Source organism: Chelon labrosus (assembly GCF_963514085.1).
Source record: "Chelon labrosus genome assembly, chromosome: 23".
Lineage (NCBI taxonomy): Eukaryota > Metazoa > Chordata > Actinopteri > Mugiliformes > Mugilidae > Chelon > Chelon labrosus.
In genome coordinates this window covers 19,943,362-19,964,755 of record NC_140356.1, presented here as the reverse complement: position 1 = coordinate 19,964,755, position 21,394 = coordinate 19,943,362, and the positions used below count along the sequence as shown (strand labels likewise).

Genomic DNA, 21,394 nt, shown 5'->3' with positions numbered 1-21,394 from the left:
AAAGTTGCGGAGGATCCGGTGTAATAACGGAGCACCGGAGAGGGGGCTCGCGCTCCAGGAGAATCCGCCTGGACTCCACGGACTCGCTTTAACCGGTCCGGTCCCCGGTTTGTTGGGTTTTAACGGTGATTTCATGCGTCGGTGTGAGCTGGAGCTGGTCCGCGGCGGCCCCGGTGCTTCAAACTGATCAGGAACGGGATTTTATGACGGTTAACAACTCCTGCTCTTCTGCGGGAACGGGGGTTTACCGGATTCCTAAGGGTGGTAACGGATCCCGGGACGGTCCCGGTCGGTTTACTGATCGCCGGTTACCGCAGGTGAAAAAAAAGCGCGGTTTATTCACCGGGAGGATTCCGAGGACTGCTGGAAAAAAAACCGGGGCTCCAGAGGAGAAGGAGAAGTTACCGGAGAACCGGAGGAGTTGATGTGGGATTGATTGTTGGATTAATTTATTTTCTACTTCTCTCTTTCTCCGATTAATCGATTCGTTCCGGGTTCATCGATCGAGTTTAATCCACTTTCAGTTCATCTTCATCCTCCTGAGCTGTGGCGTGAACCATGTCCTCCACGGTGGAATAAAACCTCCACGTGCTGCCGTGAAAGATCCACTTAATCCCCCCCCCCCCCCCCCCCCCCCCCCACGAGACAGAGAGACACCAGGAGAGGTTTAGTCACGAGACACCACCTTTATTAGTCAGATTAGATTACAGATTACTATCAAAAACTAAATTTACTCCAAAATAATTGAAGAAAATTACAAAACCTGCAGAAGAAATGCTGGAAATTGATCTGAAACTTTTTTAAATTGTCTAAAATAATCCTAATCTGACTCCTTAAATGATATCTAATTATAATAATCTATAATAATCTCATGTGTAAACCCCAGAGGAGTTTATTTGTGCAGAACAAATGAACTTTCAAAGCTTCCAGTCAGTGACGAGCTGCTGATTGACGCGTTGAGGATTGATGTTAATAATCTGAGAGGAGATCCAGATAATCTGCAGCTTCAGCATCTCAGCGAGGCTTTCACTCACTCACTCACTCATTCACTCACTCATTCATTCATTTATTTATTTACTTTCCTCCCACTCCGTCTGTGGTGGATCACGGTTGAGCTTACCCAGCTGATTCACCGGTGAAAATCTATGGATGCTACGCTCACTGTATAGTCACACTCTCAACAGCATACCTCCTCCTCCTCCTCCTCCTCCTCCTCCTCCTCCTCTTCTTCTTCTTCCTCCTCCTCTACTCTTGAAATCGAGCCATGCAGCATTGATTTTTCTTCTTCTCCTTCTCACCGCAAAACCGAAAGGCACACGAGCATCTCACCCCGTCCTGGTTTGTCAGATTTGTTGCCTGACATGTAAGACGTGCGGCAGCGTTGACTTTCCGCCTGGAGGACGAGCGTAGCGGCAAAGGTCAGAGGTCAAAGCAAGCCGCTCCTCCTGACCCGAGGTCCGACCCGAGCGTAGATGCAGACTCTGATCCTGCAGCTTCAGTGACGGTTTGAAGACAAATGGGACTGAACGACAGCAGCCCGGGCGCCATGCGCAACGGCCGCGGCCTCTCGGACCAGTGGGCCGAGTCGGTGGTGGTCCGGCCTCGAACCACCGAGCGCCACATCACGGTGCACAAGCGCCTGGTGCTGGGCTTCGCTCTGTCCATCCTCACCCTCATCGTGGTGACGGCGGTGGCCGTGGCGCTCAGCGTCCGCTACGAGGAGTGCAGCAACGGGCGGGACGGCGACGGGCCCGCCGGCGGGGAGGCCGGCTCCAGGGGCTCGGCGAGGTTGAACGGGAGCCGGGGCGAGAGGACGGGGGAGAGAGGGGACGAGGAGGGCGCCCAGCCGTGGAGGAACTCGCGGCTGCCGGGCTCGGTGCGGCCGAGGCACTACGACCTGAAGCTCGCCGTCTACATGGACAACTTCACCTTCTCTGGGGAGGTCAGCATCGAGCTGGAGTGCATCAACGCCACCCGCTTCATCGTGCTGCACGCCGATCGTCTAGAGGTACGACCGACCGAGGGAGGGAGGGGGTGAAGTCTACACCGGGGCACCCAGACTAACTGATCCAGGTCAAAATGATCAACCTACATTTTATATATTTATGTCTCGAGCAGACTTTTCTGTAGTCGATATAAATTTAAAGGCCAGCTTCTGATCTCGCTGGAGTTTTGCAGCAGCTCTTTAGTTGCGTGTACGAGGCGATCTCAGACTGACGGCCGTCAATCCGTCATCGTACTGTACGTCAACCAGGTGTCACAGAGAAGATAAATGATCGACTTACATCTAAAACATTCAGATCTACTGAGACTAAAGAGGGTAGACCACCCAATAAAGAAAGGAGACCCGTTATAAAGAGGGTCCAAGCCCAGCCAGAACCGTCTAACATAGACCCCAGGATACTTAGACCTGGTCCAACATCTGGACAATTCAAAGACAACAGAGAGAGACTAGAGTACCAGGAGGTTTTACGTCTTTGTAATCGTTTTCCTTCGCTTTAAATTTTGTTTCAGCCCTCTGAGGTCTAGAGTGTAACTGGCCGTCTTTGACTGCTCTCTTTGTTTGGTCTCATTCTTTTCAGCACAACCTCACATGTGTGACCTTAGTTATTTTTTCATTCTGACATACTGTATTAACACATTGGACCTAAAACCAAACTGAAAACATAAAGTCCGAGAAGAAAAACCCACAAATGCATTAGGTATTTTTTGTTCAACCATTTACAAAGCTCATCAGGCGTCACAATAAGTAATGTCTAAACGTCACAGATCTCTCAAATCTCAAAACTCTCTTCTCTCGTTCTCCGTTGTCACTCCATAGACTGTATACAGCGTCACTCTTCCTTAGCAACCGTTGCCATATCATTGGTTGATGTGATGCATTTTTCGTCCGTTGACTCCAGATGGTTAAAGTGATTGTGATATTTCTCGTGCATGATCGGCTCCACTCTGATCAGTTTAGGTATCAGACTCATTGATCTGCAGGCCGGAGATTAAAAGCAGTATGACGAGACTCTGTCTGACCCGGTCCAGGTCTTGGTTCATCAGAATCGGTTTCTACTGCTTCCTACTCACTCCGGTGTCACCAAAAGCAGCAGCGTAGTTAAACTGAGATGGCGTTGGAAGCTTGACAAAGTGCTCGCTCTGGATGTTTCAGGCTCTGGTTTTCTGTGAAGCATCTTTCAGACAGTTTGTGATGTTACTGAGGTTATATGAATGAACTTGATTGGAAATCAAGAAAGGACAAAGTTTACGAAGGACTTCTGTAAAGACATTGTTTCATCTGATGATATCGATCGGACGGTTCCGTAAAGTTTAACTCGATGTGAAAGGTTCTGTGAGCTTTTCATGTTTGGAGAAAAGAAGATGCAAAACCCGTAAATTTACCGTCTGTTAATCTACAAAGAAACTAGAAAGAGATGAGAAGGATAAACCAGTGGTTAGTTGATTCATATAGAGGCAGAAGTTTATTTAGTGCTGAACGCAATGATCCATGGACCAGAGAGACCTGGACCAGTGGTCAGCATGGAGACCACTTCCTGGACCAGACAGACCTGGACCAGTGGTCAGCATGGAGACTACTTCCTGGACCAGAGAGACCTGGACCAGTGGTCACCATGGAGATGACTACTTCCTGGACCAGAGAGACCTGGACCAGTCGAGTCACCATGAAGACTACTTCCTGGACCAGAGAGAGACCTGTACCAGTGGTCACGGTGGAGACTACTTCCTGGACAAGAGAGGCCTGGACCAGTGGTCACTGTGGAGACTACTTCCTGGACAAGAGAGGCCTGGACCAGTGGTCACCGTGGAGACTACTTCCTGGACAAGAGAGGCCTGGACCAGTGGTCACCGTGGAGACTACTTCCTGGACCAATGCTGTTTCGTTTCTGGTCTTTAAAGCATCCTTGAGTTAACCCCAAAAAATTGAAATAAAAATGCAGGGACCCTTGTGAGTCCACTCAGATGTGGTCCTAAATTCTAGTCGACCCTTTTCAGTCTGTCTGTGCTGCTGCAGGAAACTCTTCTTAATCCCTGGAAATCTATAGAGTTCGTTCTCTAGGGAGCGTACTTTGCTTCAGTAAATATTTTTAATGAACGTTCACATTTTCAAACTGTAAAAAGTTTTGTGTTGGAGGTGACGTTAGACGACGGGTCAGTGAGTGGAGGAGTCCAGACGCTGGCTGATAGTTTTGTTGATGCTGTTGGTAATGAGCTCCGTACCTGCAGACGGTTTGATCCTCTCCACGGTCTCCTCTCCTCCTGGAGGTCCTGCTCCACGCGCTCAGACAAAGGGAGTTTATTTCCAGATCCGGCCGCAGAGATTTCTCTAACGAGGCCTAATTAACCGTCAGAGTTGCTGTTTCAGCCCGATGTCTGAGACGAGCGTTAGAAAGAAAGCCTCGGAGAAACGCCCGGGCCTCAGGACCCTTCAGGACGGTCGCCCGGGCTAATGTGAGAGAGAGAAAGGGATGAATTTGTGTAATTTGGGCAGAGGCCAATTAAAACGGCCCGCAGCATTGGTTTGTGTGTTTACGCCGCTGAATTAAGAGGTGTTGTTGGGCGCCAGGGAGGAGTCCTAAGGTATCCTCAGAGTTAATGCATTATGAAAAGGAAATCGTCAAGATGCGGAAAGGCCGAAAATAAAAAAAACAACGCATAAAAATAGAATGAGCCGGTAGGTGAGAGGAGAGGGAGAACTCTCCTGAAAGGAAGGCTTTTATTCTCGGCGCCAAAGGAAATGTCACGGCTACAGAATGCATCCGGCAGAAAACACGGCGGAGGTTTTTATTTCTACACCGCGAAGCCTGAATGCGCTCCGTCAACCGTTCAAAAACATGTCAGTCACCGTCACGTCGTCTCCACGGGTCGCCGCTGGGTTAAGTTCACGTCTGTGGAGAATGAACGTGAAGCTTTTTATTGAGTTGTTCCTTCGTGTCGTCGGCCGTGACCTGATGACGCAGGACCGTTTAACACACTTCATGTTGATGTGACTTTAACTGGTCAGATGATGAAGTACACGTACATATATATAGTCTACAGCTGCAGTATTTCATCACTTGTCATTTTGCAGTTGCACGTTGCGAAGCTGCCTCGTTAGCTGAATGAGAAGCACCCCAGGACGCGTGGAAGGTCGCCTGATGAGTCCCGTGACTCGTCAGTAGTAAAGATGAGCTGAAGTTCAAACGTCCAACAGGAAATAAACTAACCCTCAAAAACAGCAGTTGTAGTTGAGCTGGAATATTTGGAGGCGTCCTGGAAGCGTGTCCCTCCCTTCGCTGATGCAACCTTTTTAATCCCAGGCGCTTCCTCTGCCCGTCAGCGGGACGTCCGTCGTCCGCTCGTAATCGATCGACTCACGGCGACGTGTGACTGCTCCCATCATGCACTGCTGCTCAGACCTCAGCCCAGTCCCTCTGTTTTATTTAATGACGGCTAGTGTCATTCAATTTGCTTCATTAATTGACGCCCGAGAGAGTTTTGGGGGCGGGAGGTGTCAGGAGAAGAGGAGCGGGGCAAAGAGGAGGTGAAGGGTAGTTTCAGCCTGGAGGGGGAGCAGCTGCTGTACTTCTACTATGAACCTGGGGTTACACAAGGTCAGATCTTACAACAACTAAATCTATATTGATACTGATGACCTGAATACATATGCTAACCGTGAGATATACACCTATCAGCCATAACATTATGACCACCTTCCTAATATTGTGCAGGTCTCCCTTGTGGTGACTCATCAGAGAATGGACATGGGCCTTCTGAGGGTGTCCTGTTGTTAGTGGGGGGGGGGTCTTTGAGGGGAGGGGCCTCTGTGGATCATCCCACAGATACTTGATCAGTTTGGGATCTAGTGAATTTGGAGGCCAGGTCAACACCTTGTGCTGTTCTTCATGTTTTTTTTTAGTTGTTCCTAAAGTGTTTTTGTGTGTGTGTCTGTGTCAGGCTGCATCCTGCTGGGGATGGCTGCTGCCATCAAGGAGTGTCATTGCTATGGGGTGGGGGTGCCTGGTCTGGTCTAGGTGGGTGCTACATGTCTAAGTAACATCCACACCAATGAATGCCAGGTCCAGAAGTTTCCCAGAAGAACATTGAACTGTCACAAGATGGTCAACGTTATTTGCCTGTCAGTGGTCATAATGTTGTGGCTGATAACTCCGTTCATCTCAGTAGTACTTCCAGTCTTTACTCTTTTTATGTTTTCTATGAACAAACTCTTCCTCAACCCTCTTCTCGTGCGTGTGGTCCCTGTCACGTCACCATGGCGACGGGTCTAGCATCTCCTCAACAACAGCTGGCAGCGAGGGCGGGTTGTTGCTTAGCGACGGCTTTCATCCGACAGAAGCTGTGACAGAAAAGAGGAGGAGCGTCGTCCCGTTGAAACCACAGCGACGCTCCGGTTGGAGTCGGTCACTGACGGGACGGGTTTTAAATCTCACTGAAATGAATAATATAAACTATGGACCAGTGGTCGTTGCTGCCAATACTGACACAGTGTTATATATTCATATTATTATATATCTTAAAAATCTTTATATCTGTTTCTATATGATGAAGCTACTGGACACTGGATTTCCCACCGGATAAATGAAGTCTAATCTATTTTATTTCATTTCTAGTAGCAGAGCTAACTTTAAATATAAAACATAACAATAAACCTTAAATTTCCAACAGGAACTGATTAATGGGCAAGAAACGGGAAGGATTATTTAAAATATATGTTTTATATTTCATACTAAACTCCAACCAGACGTCATAAATCTGGTCCCGTTTCAGTTCTTCATCATCTTCTTCTTCCTCCTCCTTTCAGGTGGACCGGGTGTCCGTCACGGCCGAGGGCGGCACCGGGGGCCGCCCCGCCAGCCGTCCCGGGGGCGGGGTCATGCGCATCCACCGCCACTTCCCGTACCCGGCCAACCAGATGCACGTGGTGGTGCTGCACCGCGAGATGAAGCCGACCAGGGTTTACCGGCTGAACGTCAGCTTCGACGCCGCCATCGAGGACGAGCTGCTGGGCTTCTTCAGGAGCTCCTACACCCTGCACAGGGAGAAACGGTAACACACACACACACACCAACACACCTGAACACACACACACACACCAACACACCTGAACACACACACATGAACACACACTGGTGCAGCAGCAGGTGGTTCGACTGGAAAAGGTCAAAGCTTCACATTCACCACATTGATTAACTCTCTCACACACACACCGCTTACAATATGTGTGTGTTCCACTTATCAAACCACACACACACACACACACACCCCCACGGTGCCCGCTTCCTCCTTATGAATTTCCCATAAGCCTCGGCTGCAGAGTAGTTTCCACATCAGATTTCTTCCCCCCACGGTGCTGATGGGAAACAGACTGTGTGCTGCTGATCCATTTATTATTTCATGCAGGAGCTTGTGGAACGTGAAGGCCCTCTGCTCCAGCTGGGCGCGTTACCGTGGCGACGGGACATTTCATTAAAAAAAAAAGTAAAAAAAAAAAAAAGAAAGTTGTAGTTAATTGATCATGTGGTCAACAGTAGGGGGACGTCCTTAAAGTCGGTCTCCTGTAGTTTTATGACTATAGTTGGAATGTACACCGATCAGCCACAACATTATGACCACTGACAGGAGAAGTCAATGACATTTAAACCATCTTGTGACAGTTCAGTGTTCTGCTGAGAAACGTCTGGACCTGGCATTCATTGGTGTGGATGTTACTTAGACATGTAGCACCCACCTAGACCAGACCAGGCACCCCCACCCCATAGCAATGACACTCCTTGATGGCAGCAGCCATCCCCAGCAGGATGCAGCCACAAAAACACTTTAGGAACAACTAAAAAAAACATGAAGAACAGCACAAGGTGTTGACCTGGCCTCCAAATTCACTAGATCCCAAACTGATCAAGTATCTGTGGGATGATCCACAGAGGCCCCTCCCCTCAAAGCCCCCCCCCACTAACAACATCCTGTTGATCAAACACCACAGGACACCCTCAGAAGGCCCATGTGCATTCTCTGATGAGTCACCACAAGGGAGACCTGCACAATATCAGCCATAACATTATTAGTCATGATGTTATGGCTGATTGGTGTAGCTTTTGGTGTCTACGTCAGTGCAGGCCCTGAATCGCCTAAATTGTACCATCACTCGTGAACATTGACCCAAGATACTTGAACTCACCCCCAACATTTCACCAAATATCTTCCTAGAGTCCAGATGTGAGTAGTTTTGACTTGTTCCTAGATGCTTTCTAAACTTCTGCGCTGCTGTTTATGATGGTCTACACTAAGATATCCAGTCTGAGTGGTTAAAGTACTGAACTAAACATCGATCTGAGAGTTTTGGTCTCAGGTTTGTTTGTGTTTTGGTTGATCTTCATCCAACGCTGTCTGCAGGAGCGATGCATCGGACTGATCGATGAACAGAGCAGGACGGTGGCTGCTGATTGTGGAGTTCACGTAGGGATGAAACAGGCAGTTATGCAAAAAGCAAGTGTGAAAGTAGCCTCAGTTTTATTGTGAAAATCTGATTTATTTTATTGTTTTAAGCTTTCGTCTGACTGATGTGCAGGAAACATTAAGATTCGTTCTGTGAGAAACTTCAAAAAGCTTCAAAAACTACAAAATAAATCAGCAGGATTTGAATTTTAAACCAGGCAAACTTTAGTTTTTTCATTATTTTATATTATTTTCTTCTTTTGTCTGGCTCCTCAGACTTGTTGGGGGATATTCATGAGTTTACTGAACCCAGCAGCAGCTTTAATCAGCTGCCGATAAATAAAAACACATCGCTAGAGGCAGGAGCATGATGTGAGCTGATTCTTTAATACGTGAACATTTTGACATAGAAATGTAAATAAAAGCAAATATTTTTGGCCCTTTACAGATTAAATATCCACCAGTCATGACCTGGTGTCTGGGTGCGTTCACCACCAGTGGTCCCATGTTTACGGGTAACTGCTGTTCAGCTCGATACAGGATCAATACGGCAGCAGCCCGGGCCGGCAGAGCTTCATCACAACAACCTGTTAGTTAAGAGAGGCAGAGGTGTGAGAGATATCAGGTTTCATGTTTTCGTGAGAAAGAATCCACCACAGACGGCGTTTCTGTGAATTTATTAGAATTAATGCAGAAATAAATGAATATGAAGCCACGTTCCTCAGATGAATACCAGGAATTATTTGTGATATTCAGACTAATAAAAGATGTATATGTGACTAACACCCTCTGAAGGCGCCAGTCCAGGTTCATAAATATGTTAATGTGATGACTAACCAGCGGAGAATAATAAAAAAATAATAAAATAATAATAAATCCATTCAAAATGTCAGCCTCACATACGAGCGCCTGTCTAAACGTTACACCGCTGAGGAGTGTGTATATAGTGTGTGTGTGTGTGTGTACAAAGCTCACTGTTAGCTTAAGGATTAGCTTGATGCAGCGGTGCGGCTAATGCTAACACACACACTCCACCGTGAGATTTGCTTAATATCCAGAGCTACTATAAACCCCGGGCTGAGCTTAAACGCTTAAATGCTTGGAGAGGAAGAATTAATTAGCGCTCGCACAAACTCAAGAGTCTCCGTTTCAGCCTCGTATTGATCTTTATGCAAATGATGTGAAGATGAGTTTGACGAGTGAAGCCGGCCTGGTTCAGGTTTGTCCCAGAGCAGCAGCAGCAGCAGCAGCTACTGCAGAGAGTCTCTGACCCACTGTGAGCTGCTCACATGACACGTCGGGATAAAAACAGACCCGTCAATACTCGGCCAATCTAAAGGAAACTGGACCGGGGTGGAGCCGGATTCATGGACTATGACTAACGCTGACATCCTGCAGCTGCTTCAGTTCAAGGAATTTACTGAAATTAGAAGATGTCTTGGGGGCGATTGTGATCTTGGTTAAGAGAAAAAATGTATATGTTGAGTTAATTAATGCAGCTTGAGGCTTAACTTAACTTATTCAGTTCAGTTTTATTAATGCATAAATTGTCTCAAGACCTTTTACAGAACCCAGATGCAGAAATGCAAAGAGCACTCAGGCTTGCAGTGGTACGGAATAACTCCCTAAGAACAAGAAGAAGCTTTAGACAGAGTCCAGATTATTTAAGAGGGACACATCTGCTGTTAGCAGGGAACACTGGGCTGGACCACAGATCAGAAACCTGCAGTTCTATGGATGAGAAACAGCAACATATAGCTCTACATATCAGAAATATGTAGCTCTACAAATCAGGATCAGAAACATGTAGCTCTGCAAATCAGAAACATTTATCTCTGCAGATCAGAAACAGAAACATGCTCTGCAGATTAGAAACGGAAACCTGTAGCTCTACAGATCAGAAACTTGTAGCTCTACAAACCAGAAACAGAAACATGCAGCTCTACAGATCAGAAACAGAAACCTGTGGCTCTACAGATCAGAAACAGAAACCTGCAGCTCTACGGATCAGAAGCATGTAGCTCCACAGATCAGAAACATGCAGCTCTACAGATCAGAAACATGCAGCTCTACAGATCAGAAACATGCAGCTCTACAGATCAGAAACAGAAACCTGGAGCTCTGCAGACCAGAGAAGAGCCTGTCAGATGAAGGCTCTGCTTCTCATTCTACGTTTTGAAATGCTGGGAACCACAAGATTAAGCACAATGTAATTTACTACGTTTGAAACATTAAACAACACAGACACAACACATTAAATTACCTCAATTACTGAGAGCAGCGTGTTCCATAATCAGCTACACTAATAAGTATATAGATAAGATGAGATAATATAAGATGAGACGTACCTGCAGAAACACAATCAGAGAATAAATAGAGGATTGTGTTTACATACATACCCGTGCTCTGAAAATAATCTTTTTATAATGTGTGCATGTATATTTACACATATATCTACAAGTGTAGCAGCATCTGTGGTATTTGAACACTATAAATATGTGCTGGCTGGGGTACAGTGTGTACAGGACATCAGGGTGATGTGTTGTTGTGTCCTGAACTCTTTGAGGCTCATAAGTCTTCGGCTGAACGAGCCCCTGAGCTGCTTCAGATCGACATAGAGAGGACAGGTGAGGACAGGTGAGGACAGGTCAGGACGTCCAGGATGACTTCCCTCTCTCACTGTCCAGGTCCATCAGTACCAACTTTCACCACATGTCCCGACAGATTCTCTGGAGTTATTTGTGATGTTGAGGGAATGTTTCTGTTCGTCTACACGAGGTTAGAAGCTCAACAATCGCTCGAAGCAGATTTCTGCAGAATCTGTAGTAGAGGGATTTGATTTTAGTACCAGAAGAGCTATAGTTTCTGTTTGTAACCAGAGTTGATCAATCATGTTTGACTTGGCTCTACTGTGGGAGATATATTTTGAACTCTTTGTTGTTGGATGGTTGGCAGGACGACGTTTGGTGGTTGAGTCTTCAGTCCACTGTTCAGCTGTAATTCTAGACATGCTAACGCCGTTGAATGCTGCCTTTTTTTCCAGGAACATTAATCCTGTAACTTTACTGAGGAATTATTTTATGAAGTCACCATCTGAGAAAGGTTTCACATGTCGGGCAATGAGTTGAGGACCTATTGGAGGAACTTTCATCTCTCATGTAGGTCTGATGTTTGGTTTCATGGTGTCATTGTATATTCTACTCTCTCATCACAGTAACAGTTTCATTTCACTCATTCATTATTAACCCAACACTCTTTCCTCTTGTTCACTGTGAAGACGTCTTCATTTTTTCACCATGTCTTACTTGCTGTCTTGCATTTCTTTGGTTCTGCCATTTTTGACACCCCTGCCTTAAACAAAGCTGTTTTGAAACGACTCTTAAAGAGTAAATTATCCGGTTATAGACACCATGTCTCCAGCTCTGGCTACACTTGAAGCCGTCAAGTCGTCAGATGATTGGCTTTTAACTTAACTTCACAGCTCAGGTAGCGGTGGAATATGTTTGTTTGATAATATCTGTTTATATCCTATAACCACGTTCAATTGATTGAATTGAATGCCTTTATTGTCATTGTACATTGCAATACAACGAAATTAGGAGCGCTACTCCACTGGGTGCATACATACAATAAATAAACATTTCAAGACATATATAAAACACACTATCAGGACATATCAGGACATATATAAAACACAGTAAAAAGAGTAAAGGTGTGCTATTGTGTGCTATTGGGGATTGTTAGCGGAGAGTAGTGTTCCTGCCATGGCTGCTGCTTCTTTTAATGCTACTGTTGAATTATTGAAGGTGCTTTTTACTCCTGGTACTGTTTGGACCTACACAGGTCACTAATGTGGTATGATCCAGTTAGTGCGCTATGATTAAGTTGCTGTATTTCTATATAAAGTGTTCCTCTTTCACCAGGAGGGTCATTGAATCATTATGTGTGGGACCTTATCTCTTGTCCTGAAACCTTTAGACTTCTAAAAGAACTTCCCCCAAAGCACCAGAGCTGCTTCTCTTTTTTTTTTCCTGTGAGGAACTTTTCCATTAGACTGAAGCCGTTCTTTTCAGAGCCGCCTTTTCTTTAACGAGGAGGGGAATTAGGGCTAACGAGGAGCGGTAAGGCGACTAACGAGGCCGGGTCTGACGGGGAGCAGAGACGTCGGAGTGTTAACGAGAGAGACAGGCGCTTAACGAAGGCTAGGTGAGGGTCCACATTTCAATGACGGGTTGAAAGAAGCCAATTGGTTCAACGCCTCGCCTGCCACCTACTCCTCGCCTGATTCTCCCCGACGCGCCCTCCTCTCGTTCTGATGGAGTAATCCAGCGTTGAGATGAGATGTTTCAGATCGATAGTGTGCTCACCCACTCTGGACGATAACCTATCTAACATGGCAGTCGACTGAAGCGACCTAATAAATTCATTCGTTCTCTGAGGCTTCAACACGGAGGGGAGGAGGAGGAGGAGGAGGAGGAGGAGGAGGCTGTTGTTTATTTGAAGTCTTCACAAATCATATAATTTCTGACCTGCTGCTCTTTTGATGCTCAGCTGCTCCAGCTCTGACGCCTTAGCTTCAACTGTTCAAATGTTGGATGCAAAATAATTAGATTCACATAGAAATATCCAAACGATGTGATCTACTCATAACTGAAAGTGTTATAAAAATAGATGAAGACGCCGTTTCCTGATGGTTCTGAAGCTCAAAGTGGCGTCTCCGGCCGTCGCCATCTTGCCATTTAAAAAATGGGGCTAAAGAATGAGGCTAAAGACAGCTAGCAACCTGTGAGGACACCCACCTGTCACTCAAAGTAGCCACGCCCCCTTATTTCTGAAGAACTTAAAGCCTTGATATAATTTAAACAGATTAATTAAGCAACATCTGGTGGGATTGACTCATTTGTAGAGCTACTGTTTCCCAGGTCTTGGTTGTGCTTTTAGCTAGCTATCATTAATGTTAGCATTAAGTTAGCCACAAAGTTGACTAGCTTTTGAGACCAAGTTTTTAAACTTTTTTACGTGGAGGTGTTTGACTCATTTTTAGAGCCTCTAGTGGACGTTAGAGGAACTGCAGTTTTTAGCATTTCCACGTTAGCTTCATAATTCGTACGTGTATCTTGGTGGAGATACTTCACACATACCATTTTCCGCCGTCTTGATTTTCTTAGACTTTTGTGTTCACTCACTATACCGTGATCATTGTTTTTTTGTTTTTTTTTAAATATTTTAGCTTAATGCTAGCTACATATCAGCTACTTTTTCACAGTTCTTGGTTGTGCTTTCAACTAGCTAGCTATGACATTATCATTAAGTTAGCCTTCAAAACACAAAGTTAGCTAGCTACATTATCATATTAACGTCAGGTTTCAGATCTGGTGTGGATGCACGCATTCTCACAAAAACAGGAAGTAGACACAGAAGAATGTGATTTGAGACGAGGCATTTGCTCAATATGCTAAAATGCTAATGTTAGCTTTGAGAGGAGCTAGACGCGGCGTGTGGACGCTAACAGCTGTTCACAGGTGTTTCATCAATCAAAGAGAAACAAACACAAACAGCCACTTCATTTCTTTTAATACTAACATCCTCCTCTTTTCTTCACCTCCTCCTCCTCCTCCTCTTCATCCCTCGCTCCTGAAATAGACCAGTCGAAGCCACGCCCCCTTCCCATCTCACCATGTCCTCCATCAGTAGCATATTTTACACCAAAGATGATGAATCAGCCTCTCCAGCAACTTCCTGTGTAAAAGTATAGCAGCAGAAACACACACACACATACACACACACACTGACACACACCATCACTAACACACACCCCAACACACACACACACACACACCAAAACACACACTGCAGTCTTTTCATTGTGAAAGCGGGGAATTGCAATTTGAGACGTTGCTCAAAGAGATCAGTGTGTCCAGTCGGATGATGTGTGTTTGAGATGGATGTAGGAATAACACACACAAGTACACACCAATACACACTAACACAAACTAACACACACTAATACACACACACTAATACACGTACACACAGATAGAAAGCACCTGACTCAACAGTTTCTCCTTCAGTCACATCTCTGAATCTAAATGAGTTGTGTGTTTCTCTCTTTAGTGTGTGGGTGTGTGTGTGTGTGTGTGTTGTGTGTGTTTTGGGTGTGTGTGGTGTGTGTGTGCGTGCCGTTCTCTCTCTCACTCTTCTTCGTTGGTGTCTGCAGACCAGATAATGATAAACATTACAGCAGGAGATGATGTCGTTTCCATTTTCTTCAAGTGTTTCAGGACGAAGACGTGAAACACATCTGTTCATGCACGTGTGTGTGTGTGTGTGTGTGTGTTTGTTTACGTGTTGCTGTTGTCGGGGGCAACACCGTGAGCTTGGTTGGTTGTCAGTCAGGATTACCGTGACAACAAGCGTTACCTTGGCAGCGGAGACTGTTGGCAACCAGCAGGATGTCACGACGAGTGTGTGTTAATGAGTGTGTGTTAGTGTTGGTGTGTTGGTGTGTGGTGGTGTGTGTGTTGATGTGTGTTGGTGTGTTGGTGTGTGTGTGTGTTGGTGTGTGTTGCGTCCTCCTCTCTTTATCTCGTCCCTCTCAGGCCTTCTCCATCATTCTCTCTCTCTCTCTCTGTTTGTTATTCTTCTTTTCACTGTTTCTCTCTGTTCTTCTCCTCCTCCCTCTCCTCCTCTTTTCTCTCTCTCTATCAGTCTCTTTCTGTTTCCTTACACCTTCTCCTCCTCCTCCACCTCCACTTCTACTCCTACGTCCACTCCTGCTCTCCTTCCTTTCCTTCTCCTCTACCGACTCCTTTTCTCCTCATTAATCTTGTTTTTCTCCTTCCTCTCTCATCCTCTTCTTCCTCCTGGTTCTCCTCCCATCTCTTCCTCCTTTCCTCTCATCTTTCTTCTGTGATTCATTCAGCCTCGTCTTCCTCCTCCTCCTCCTCCTCCTCCTCCATCAGCTCTCCTCTCTCTCCTTTCTCTCTTCTCACATTTTTCTTCCACCTGTTTCTCATATTCTCTCTTTCTTCTCCTCCACCTAAGACTTAAATTCTTCCTCTTCTCTCTCCTTGTCCTCCACTTCTACTCCTTCTCTCCTCCTTCTCCTTCTCCACTCTTTCTCTACTTCTCCTGCTTCTCTCCTCCTCCTCTACTTCTACTCCTACTTTTGCTCCTGCTCTCCTTCTCTCCTCCTCCACTCCTTTTCTTCTCCTTCTCTCTTCCTCCACTTCTTCTCCTCCTCCTACTTCACTTCTACTCCTTTTCTCCTCCTTTTCCGCTTCCACTCCTCCTCTCCTTCTTTTTCCTTCTCCTCTACCGTCTCCTCTTGCTCCTCATCAATCTTCTGTTTTTCTCCTCCTCTTGTTCTTCACTCTTCTCGTCCTCCTCTTTCATCTCTCCTTTCATTCTAAACACATCCTCCTTTTCTCCTTCCTCTCTCATCCTCTTCTTCCTCCTGGTTCTGCTCCCATCTCTTCCTCCTTTCCTCTCATCTTTCTTCTGTCATTCTTTCAGCTTCTTCCTCCTCCTCCTCCTCGTCTCTGAGCTGAATGATAAAGTTTTCAGAGGATTATTTCCTGGAGTCGTGTGATTGACAGACGAGCGTAACGTTGAACGCAGCTTAGAGAAGTTTCTGCTGTTTATTGTGGATTATTTCTCAGCGTTGAAGCGTCTGACGACCTGTCGGATTATCCTCCAGCCTCCTGAATTCCTGATTCCACCTTAAATATCTCAACCTGTCGGATTATCCTTCAGCCTCCTGAACTCCGGATTCCACCTTAAATATCTCCTTTGATCCGTCAGGGAAGGTTCAAAGACAGGAAACAAATCCACCTTAAAGTGACGCCATCAAATATCTGCATGGATTTATTCAGAGGAGGAGAAGAACAGGAGTGGAGGAGAAGAACAGGAGTGGAGGAGAAGAGTAGAGGAGTCTCAGAAGAGGAGGTGTTGGCGCTTTGAGGCTGAATGTGGTGAATGAAGGGAAAGGTGGAGGAGGAAAAGGAGAGGGAGGTCAAGAGGAAGGAGAAGAAGTAAGAAGACAAAAAGGGGGAAGAGGAAGGAGGAGGAGAAGAAGAGAAAAAGGAAGAGGACTGGAGAAGGATGAGAAGAAGTAAGAAGAGGAGAAGAAGGGAGAAAAGAGGAGGAGAAGAAGGAAAAAGAGAAGAATGAGGGTGAAGCGAAGGAGGAGAAGAAGGGAGAGAAGAAGTAGTAGTATGACCTCCATGTCCTCCTCCATCTCCTCCATGTCCTCCTCCTCCATGTCCTCCTCCCCATGTCCTCCTTCATGTCCTCCTCCATCTCTTCCTTCTCCATGTCCTCCTCCTCCATCTCCTCCTCCATCTCCTCCTCCATGTCTTCCTCCTCCATGTCTTCCTCCCCATGTCCTCCTCCATGTCCTCCTCCATCTCCTCCATGTCCTCCCCCCTGCCCTCCTCCATCTCTTCCTCCTCCATGTCTTCCTCCTCCATGTCTTCCTCCCCATGTCCTCCTCCATGTCCTCCTCCATGTCCTCCTCCTCCATCTCCTCCTCCATGTCCTCCTCCATGTCCTCCTCCATGTCCTCCTCCTCCATGTCCTCCTCCTCCATCTCCTCCTTCATGTCCTCCTCCTCCTCCATGTCCTCCTCCATGTCCTCCTCCAGTCCTGAATGTCTAGAGTCTTAGAAGACGACCAAGATGTCTCCACGTCTCCATCGTCTCTGTCCACATTGATTCCATCTTGGTTCATCTTGTTTTCCTACCTCCATGTTTCTGTCCCTCACCTGATGATGATTAGTAAAGGTTACCATGGTTACCACCACCATCTCCTCCTCCTCTGCTCCTCATCCATCAGTCTGTTTCTGGTCCAGGATTCTTCTAGAAGCTCAGTGATGTGTTCAAAGGCCTCAGCGTCCCAGAATCCTTCAGTCTGACTTCAGGAAGGTTGTTGAGTTTATTCTTCTTCTGCGTCGTTTTCTTGTTCCCAGTGAAAATAAATTGGTTTCTGTTGTTTAGTTTGACTCTGTGACCGGTTGGTTCGGATGGAGCTGTGGATGGTTGGATGTTGGTTTTGTGTTTTCTCCGCGAGCGAACAATAGGATCTGACGCTGAGTGTTTTCAGTCTGAATCCCCCACTGTGAAACCTCCACCGCTCGGAAAATAAAAACCCGGAGCTTTTGTTTCAAACAATGCATGAAATTAACGGAGGACACCTGTAGACGGAGCAGCCAGGCGCCGCCGATCGGAAAACGGATAATTAGACGCCATGTGGAATACGGTCGACCGGTGTTATGTCGCACCAAATTACAAACACCTGTGATGGAAATAAAAAAAAAAAAACAACAACACATTTTCTATTTAAAGTGACACAAAAACACCTGGAAGAGTTTGGAGGAAAAAGTTTAGAACACGATTTAAGGTGGAAGAGAAGATTTGCAGAACAGGACGAGGCCGTGGAGGTGGTGCTGGTGAAAGGAAGATTAAAAATAAAATAGCGTCTGCTGGTTGTACAGATGAATGGATGAATTCATAACGCAGGACATTCTGTTCAGTTTACTGGACCCAGGAGGTTTTACTGCTGCAGCTTCACTTAACCTGGTCTGACTGCTAAATACAGAAGGTGTGTAGCAGAAAGAGCTACAAGTATAAGGCTATAAATGAAGCATCTAGCTAACGTAGCTTAGCATAAGGACGAGGAGTGCTGACAAAGTTTATTTTAATGCCACTGCTACTCCCCTTCTGTTTGAATCAAGAGCATAGACTGTAAAAAAAAAAGTAGATGCCATAATGACAGCCAAGGCATGTGCAGCTCCCCCTGGTGGCTGGTTACAGTATAGGGTCACATAAGCCCCGCCCCCTTACATGTTCATAGATGGGACTTGGGCCAAAATAAAACCAAAGATGGCTTCTGTCATTTTTGGTCATTTTAGGTGATGTAGGTTCGAATATTTACTTATGTGACGCTATACAAACAGGATGTGATGTCATATTGATTGAGAGTTGCCATTGACAACCGCTTGTCCGCTCATTGATTGAGTCTTAAGGACGTATGGATCCAAACTCCAAACAAGATAGCCCCCCCCTTATCCCTAGGATGCTAGCGTCAGTTTGATCAATGGGAGGAAATGACAGTTCTCCATGTTATGGTGCTATGTTGTTAGCATTCTAGGTCATCATGCTAACAGTCTGGCCATAGCTTAGCATAAGGACGAGGAAGGCTGACAAAGTTTATTTTAAGGCCACTGCTACTCCCCTCCAGTTTGAATCATGAGCATAGACTGTAAAAAAAGTGGACGACATGATGACGGCCAAAGCATATGCAGCTCCCCCTGGTGGCTGGCTGCAGTATAGGCTCACATAAGCTCCACCCCCTTACATGTTAGCCTCGGACTTGGGCCAAAATAAAACCAAAGATGACTTCTGTCATTTTAGGTGATGTAGGTTCAAGTGTCTGTTTTTCTGTGACGCTATACAAACAGGATGTGATGTCATGTTGATTGACAGTTGCCATTGACAACAGCTTTTCCTGTAGGAAAGCGAGAGAAAAAAAAAAATATGTACACGTGTATAATCCAATGATTGAATCTAGAGGAAGTCTGGATCCGAACTCCAAACTAGATGGCGCTGCCCGTATCCCCGGGATGCTAGCGTCAGTTTGATGATGTTACGGTGCCATGTTGTTAGCATTCCAGGTCATCGTGCTAACATCATGAGAACTATATGAACAAAATACAACGTCTCACATCAATAAACGTGCTCATTGATTTTAATAATCGTACATGAAGCATAACTTCACATTGTTGCCATTCAAAACAAGCTAACATATTAGCATATTGACTCGTTACACATAATGTAAACAAATGCATAGTTAGCATACCTCTCTGACTGCGTTAGCTCAAGAAGAAGAAGTATAAAACTGAACTTAAAAAAACCTCCTGCTTTGTCCCCAACAGTCTTTTTTAATTATGATCTCTATTTAAACCCGGTTCATACAAGGTCTATTTTTTGGGGAGTTTCTCTACTTAACATGTTTTTATATATTGTACTAATGTCGATGTTTCTTTTTTTTGTTTCCCAGCTTCCTGGCGGTGACCCAGTTCAGCCCGATCCACGCCCGGAAGGCCTTCCCCTGCTTCGACGAGCCCATCTACAAGGCCACGTTCTCCCTCACCCTCCGCCACGACCCTCAGTACACCTCCCTGTCCAACATGCCCGTGGAGAGCAGCTCGCTGTCGGACGAGGACGGCTGGGTGACCAACCACTTCGCCCGGACGCCCCGCATGTCCACCTACTACCTGGCCTGGGCCGTCTGCAACTTCACCTACAAGGAGACGCAGACCGACGGCGGCGTGGCGGTGAGTCTCGGACTTTTTGTCCTTTCTAACACAACTTGCACTAATACAGAAGGATTTTAAAATTATATTAAATTCAGAAGAAGAAGAAGAAAAACCTCAATAGGCTAAAACCATAAAACAACAATATTTAACAAGAGAAATGTCTCCTTTTTTAAGCTTAGACATTTTTTTACTTCTTGGTCTTGACTTCCTGGTCTCATCATGTACCACATGCCAAATGTTGTTGCTTCAGTGTCTTCTTCTTCTTCATCATCTTCATCTTCATCTTCATCTTCTTCTTCTTCTTCATTTCTGCTCTGTTCTCATGTGGGACTATAACATGAAACCCATTTGAGGCCCTGGTCGTCTCTAAACCTCGTTTTGACATCATTAAATCCTTTCTCCGGAGTTAAAACGCTAAATTTGATCATCAGTTGTTCTCCTCAGACAATAATTGACATAATGAAGTCCTGATTGGGGAGTAATGGTGTTAAATCTCCAGCTATGTGAAGAGGAGTAGCGAGGGCAGCGGAATAACTGTTTTAATTTTCCATGATTAAGGATATTTTGTCAATCAGAGAAACCGTAACGAAACCCGTGAGCACAAACCGTGTGTCTGAAGCTGCAAACGTGCCACCACTTTACAAAATGAATGGTTATGACACATTTAAGGGAGGATGGAGCTGGATATTCTTTTTTGTTATAGACAAACCTAACTTGTATGTGACCAGAATCAAAAGATAGTCTTTATAAATATGTAGGTTGGACTTAAAATGAGGTGCAAATATCAATATTACTCATCAGTCTGGTTGAACTTCATTAATGTGTCGTCAGCTTTGCCCTTTCTGTCTCACCCAGCTTTCATGCTAGCATGAAACCTCCCTCTAAAGCAGGCTTACAGTAGTCGGATGAAGGGTCACTGCTGTCACCGCAGAAGTAGTAACAGCAGTGACCCTTCAGTGATTGATATTCTCAATTTATTATTTGATACTAAAGCTCTGTTAATGTTATCTTCTGCTTTTTTGGTGCTCAAACTCAAAATATTCACCCCTGAATTCATTCATTCTAGGTTGCTGTTAGTTTGTTTAGTTGTTTGTTATACATTATCAAAGCGTCACATATGATGTTGTGACAGTTTTATCGTGCCGGTCTAAGGTTTGGACTTGATTAAGTGATCATTGAGGTCATGGACTTGTTTGAGATTTCTTGAAGACATGTCACTGCTCATCTAAGTGAGATGGTTTGGGATGAGCTGGAGTTCAGGGTGAAGGAAAAGCAGCCACCATCTTCTACTCAAAACAAAAGAATTCAAGAGACGACTTCAAGAAGAGTTTTTTTTGTTAGCTAGCTAAACCACACTCCAGCGTTAGCTCTTTGGGGCAATAGGTTGGCATTGTATTTAGCATTTACAAAGTTTGAATTCTGTGACTTCTTAATGCAAAGATAACAGTTGCTTTGGTGGACGTTAGCATTTGAAATGCCAAGTATTTTGTGCACACGACTTCCCATGTCATCGTAGCCACAAGCTACCCAGTTCCATGGACTAAAAAAAAAGAGCTGCATCACCTGAGTCGTATTTAAATCTCGGCTGTATCACCTCTCCCGATCTGCTCCAACTTCATGTAAATCACAAGTACCTCTTTA

The 21,394-nt window shown here is 45.5% G+C and overlaps 1 protein-coding gene across 1 annotated transcript in view; it reads left to right on the top strand.

Moving 5' to 3' along the window:
- Positions 1 to 1,516: 1,516 nt before the first annotated feature.
- Positions 1,517 to 21,394, top strand: part of LOC311508575 (thyrotropin-releasing hormone-degrading ectoenzyme-like) — a gene marked incomplete at its 5' end in the record, with an annotated part of 167,396 nt that continues 147,518 nt past the window's right edge. Inside the window, 3 exons of the mRNA XM_084573398.1 lie at positions 1,517 to 2,008; positions 6,806 to 7,050; positions 19,495 to 19,771. Coding sequence (XP_084429524.1) covers positions 1,517 to 2,008; positions 6,806 to 7,050; positions 19,495 to 19,771 — 1,014 coding nt within the window. The remainder of the gene's footprint in view (positions 2,009 to 6,805; positions 7,051 to 19,494; positions 19,772 to 21,394) is intronic.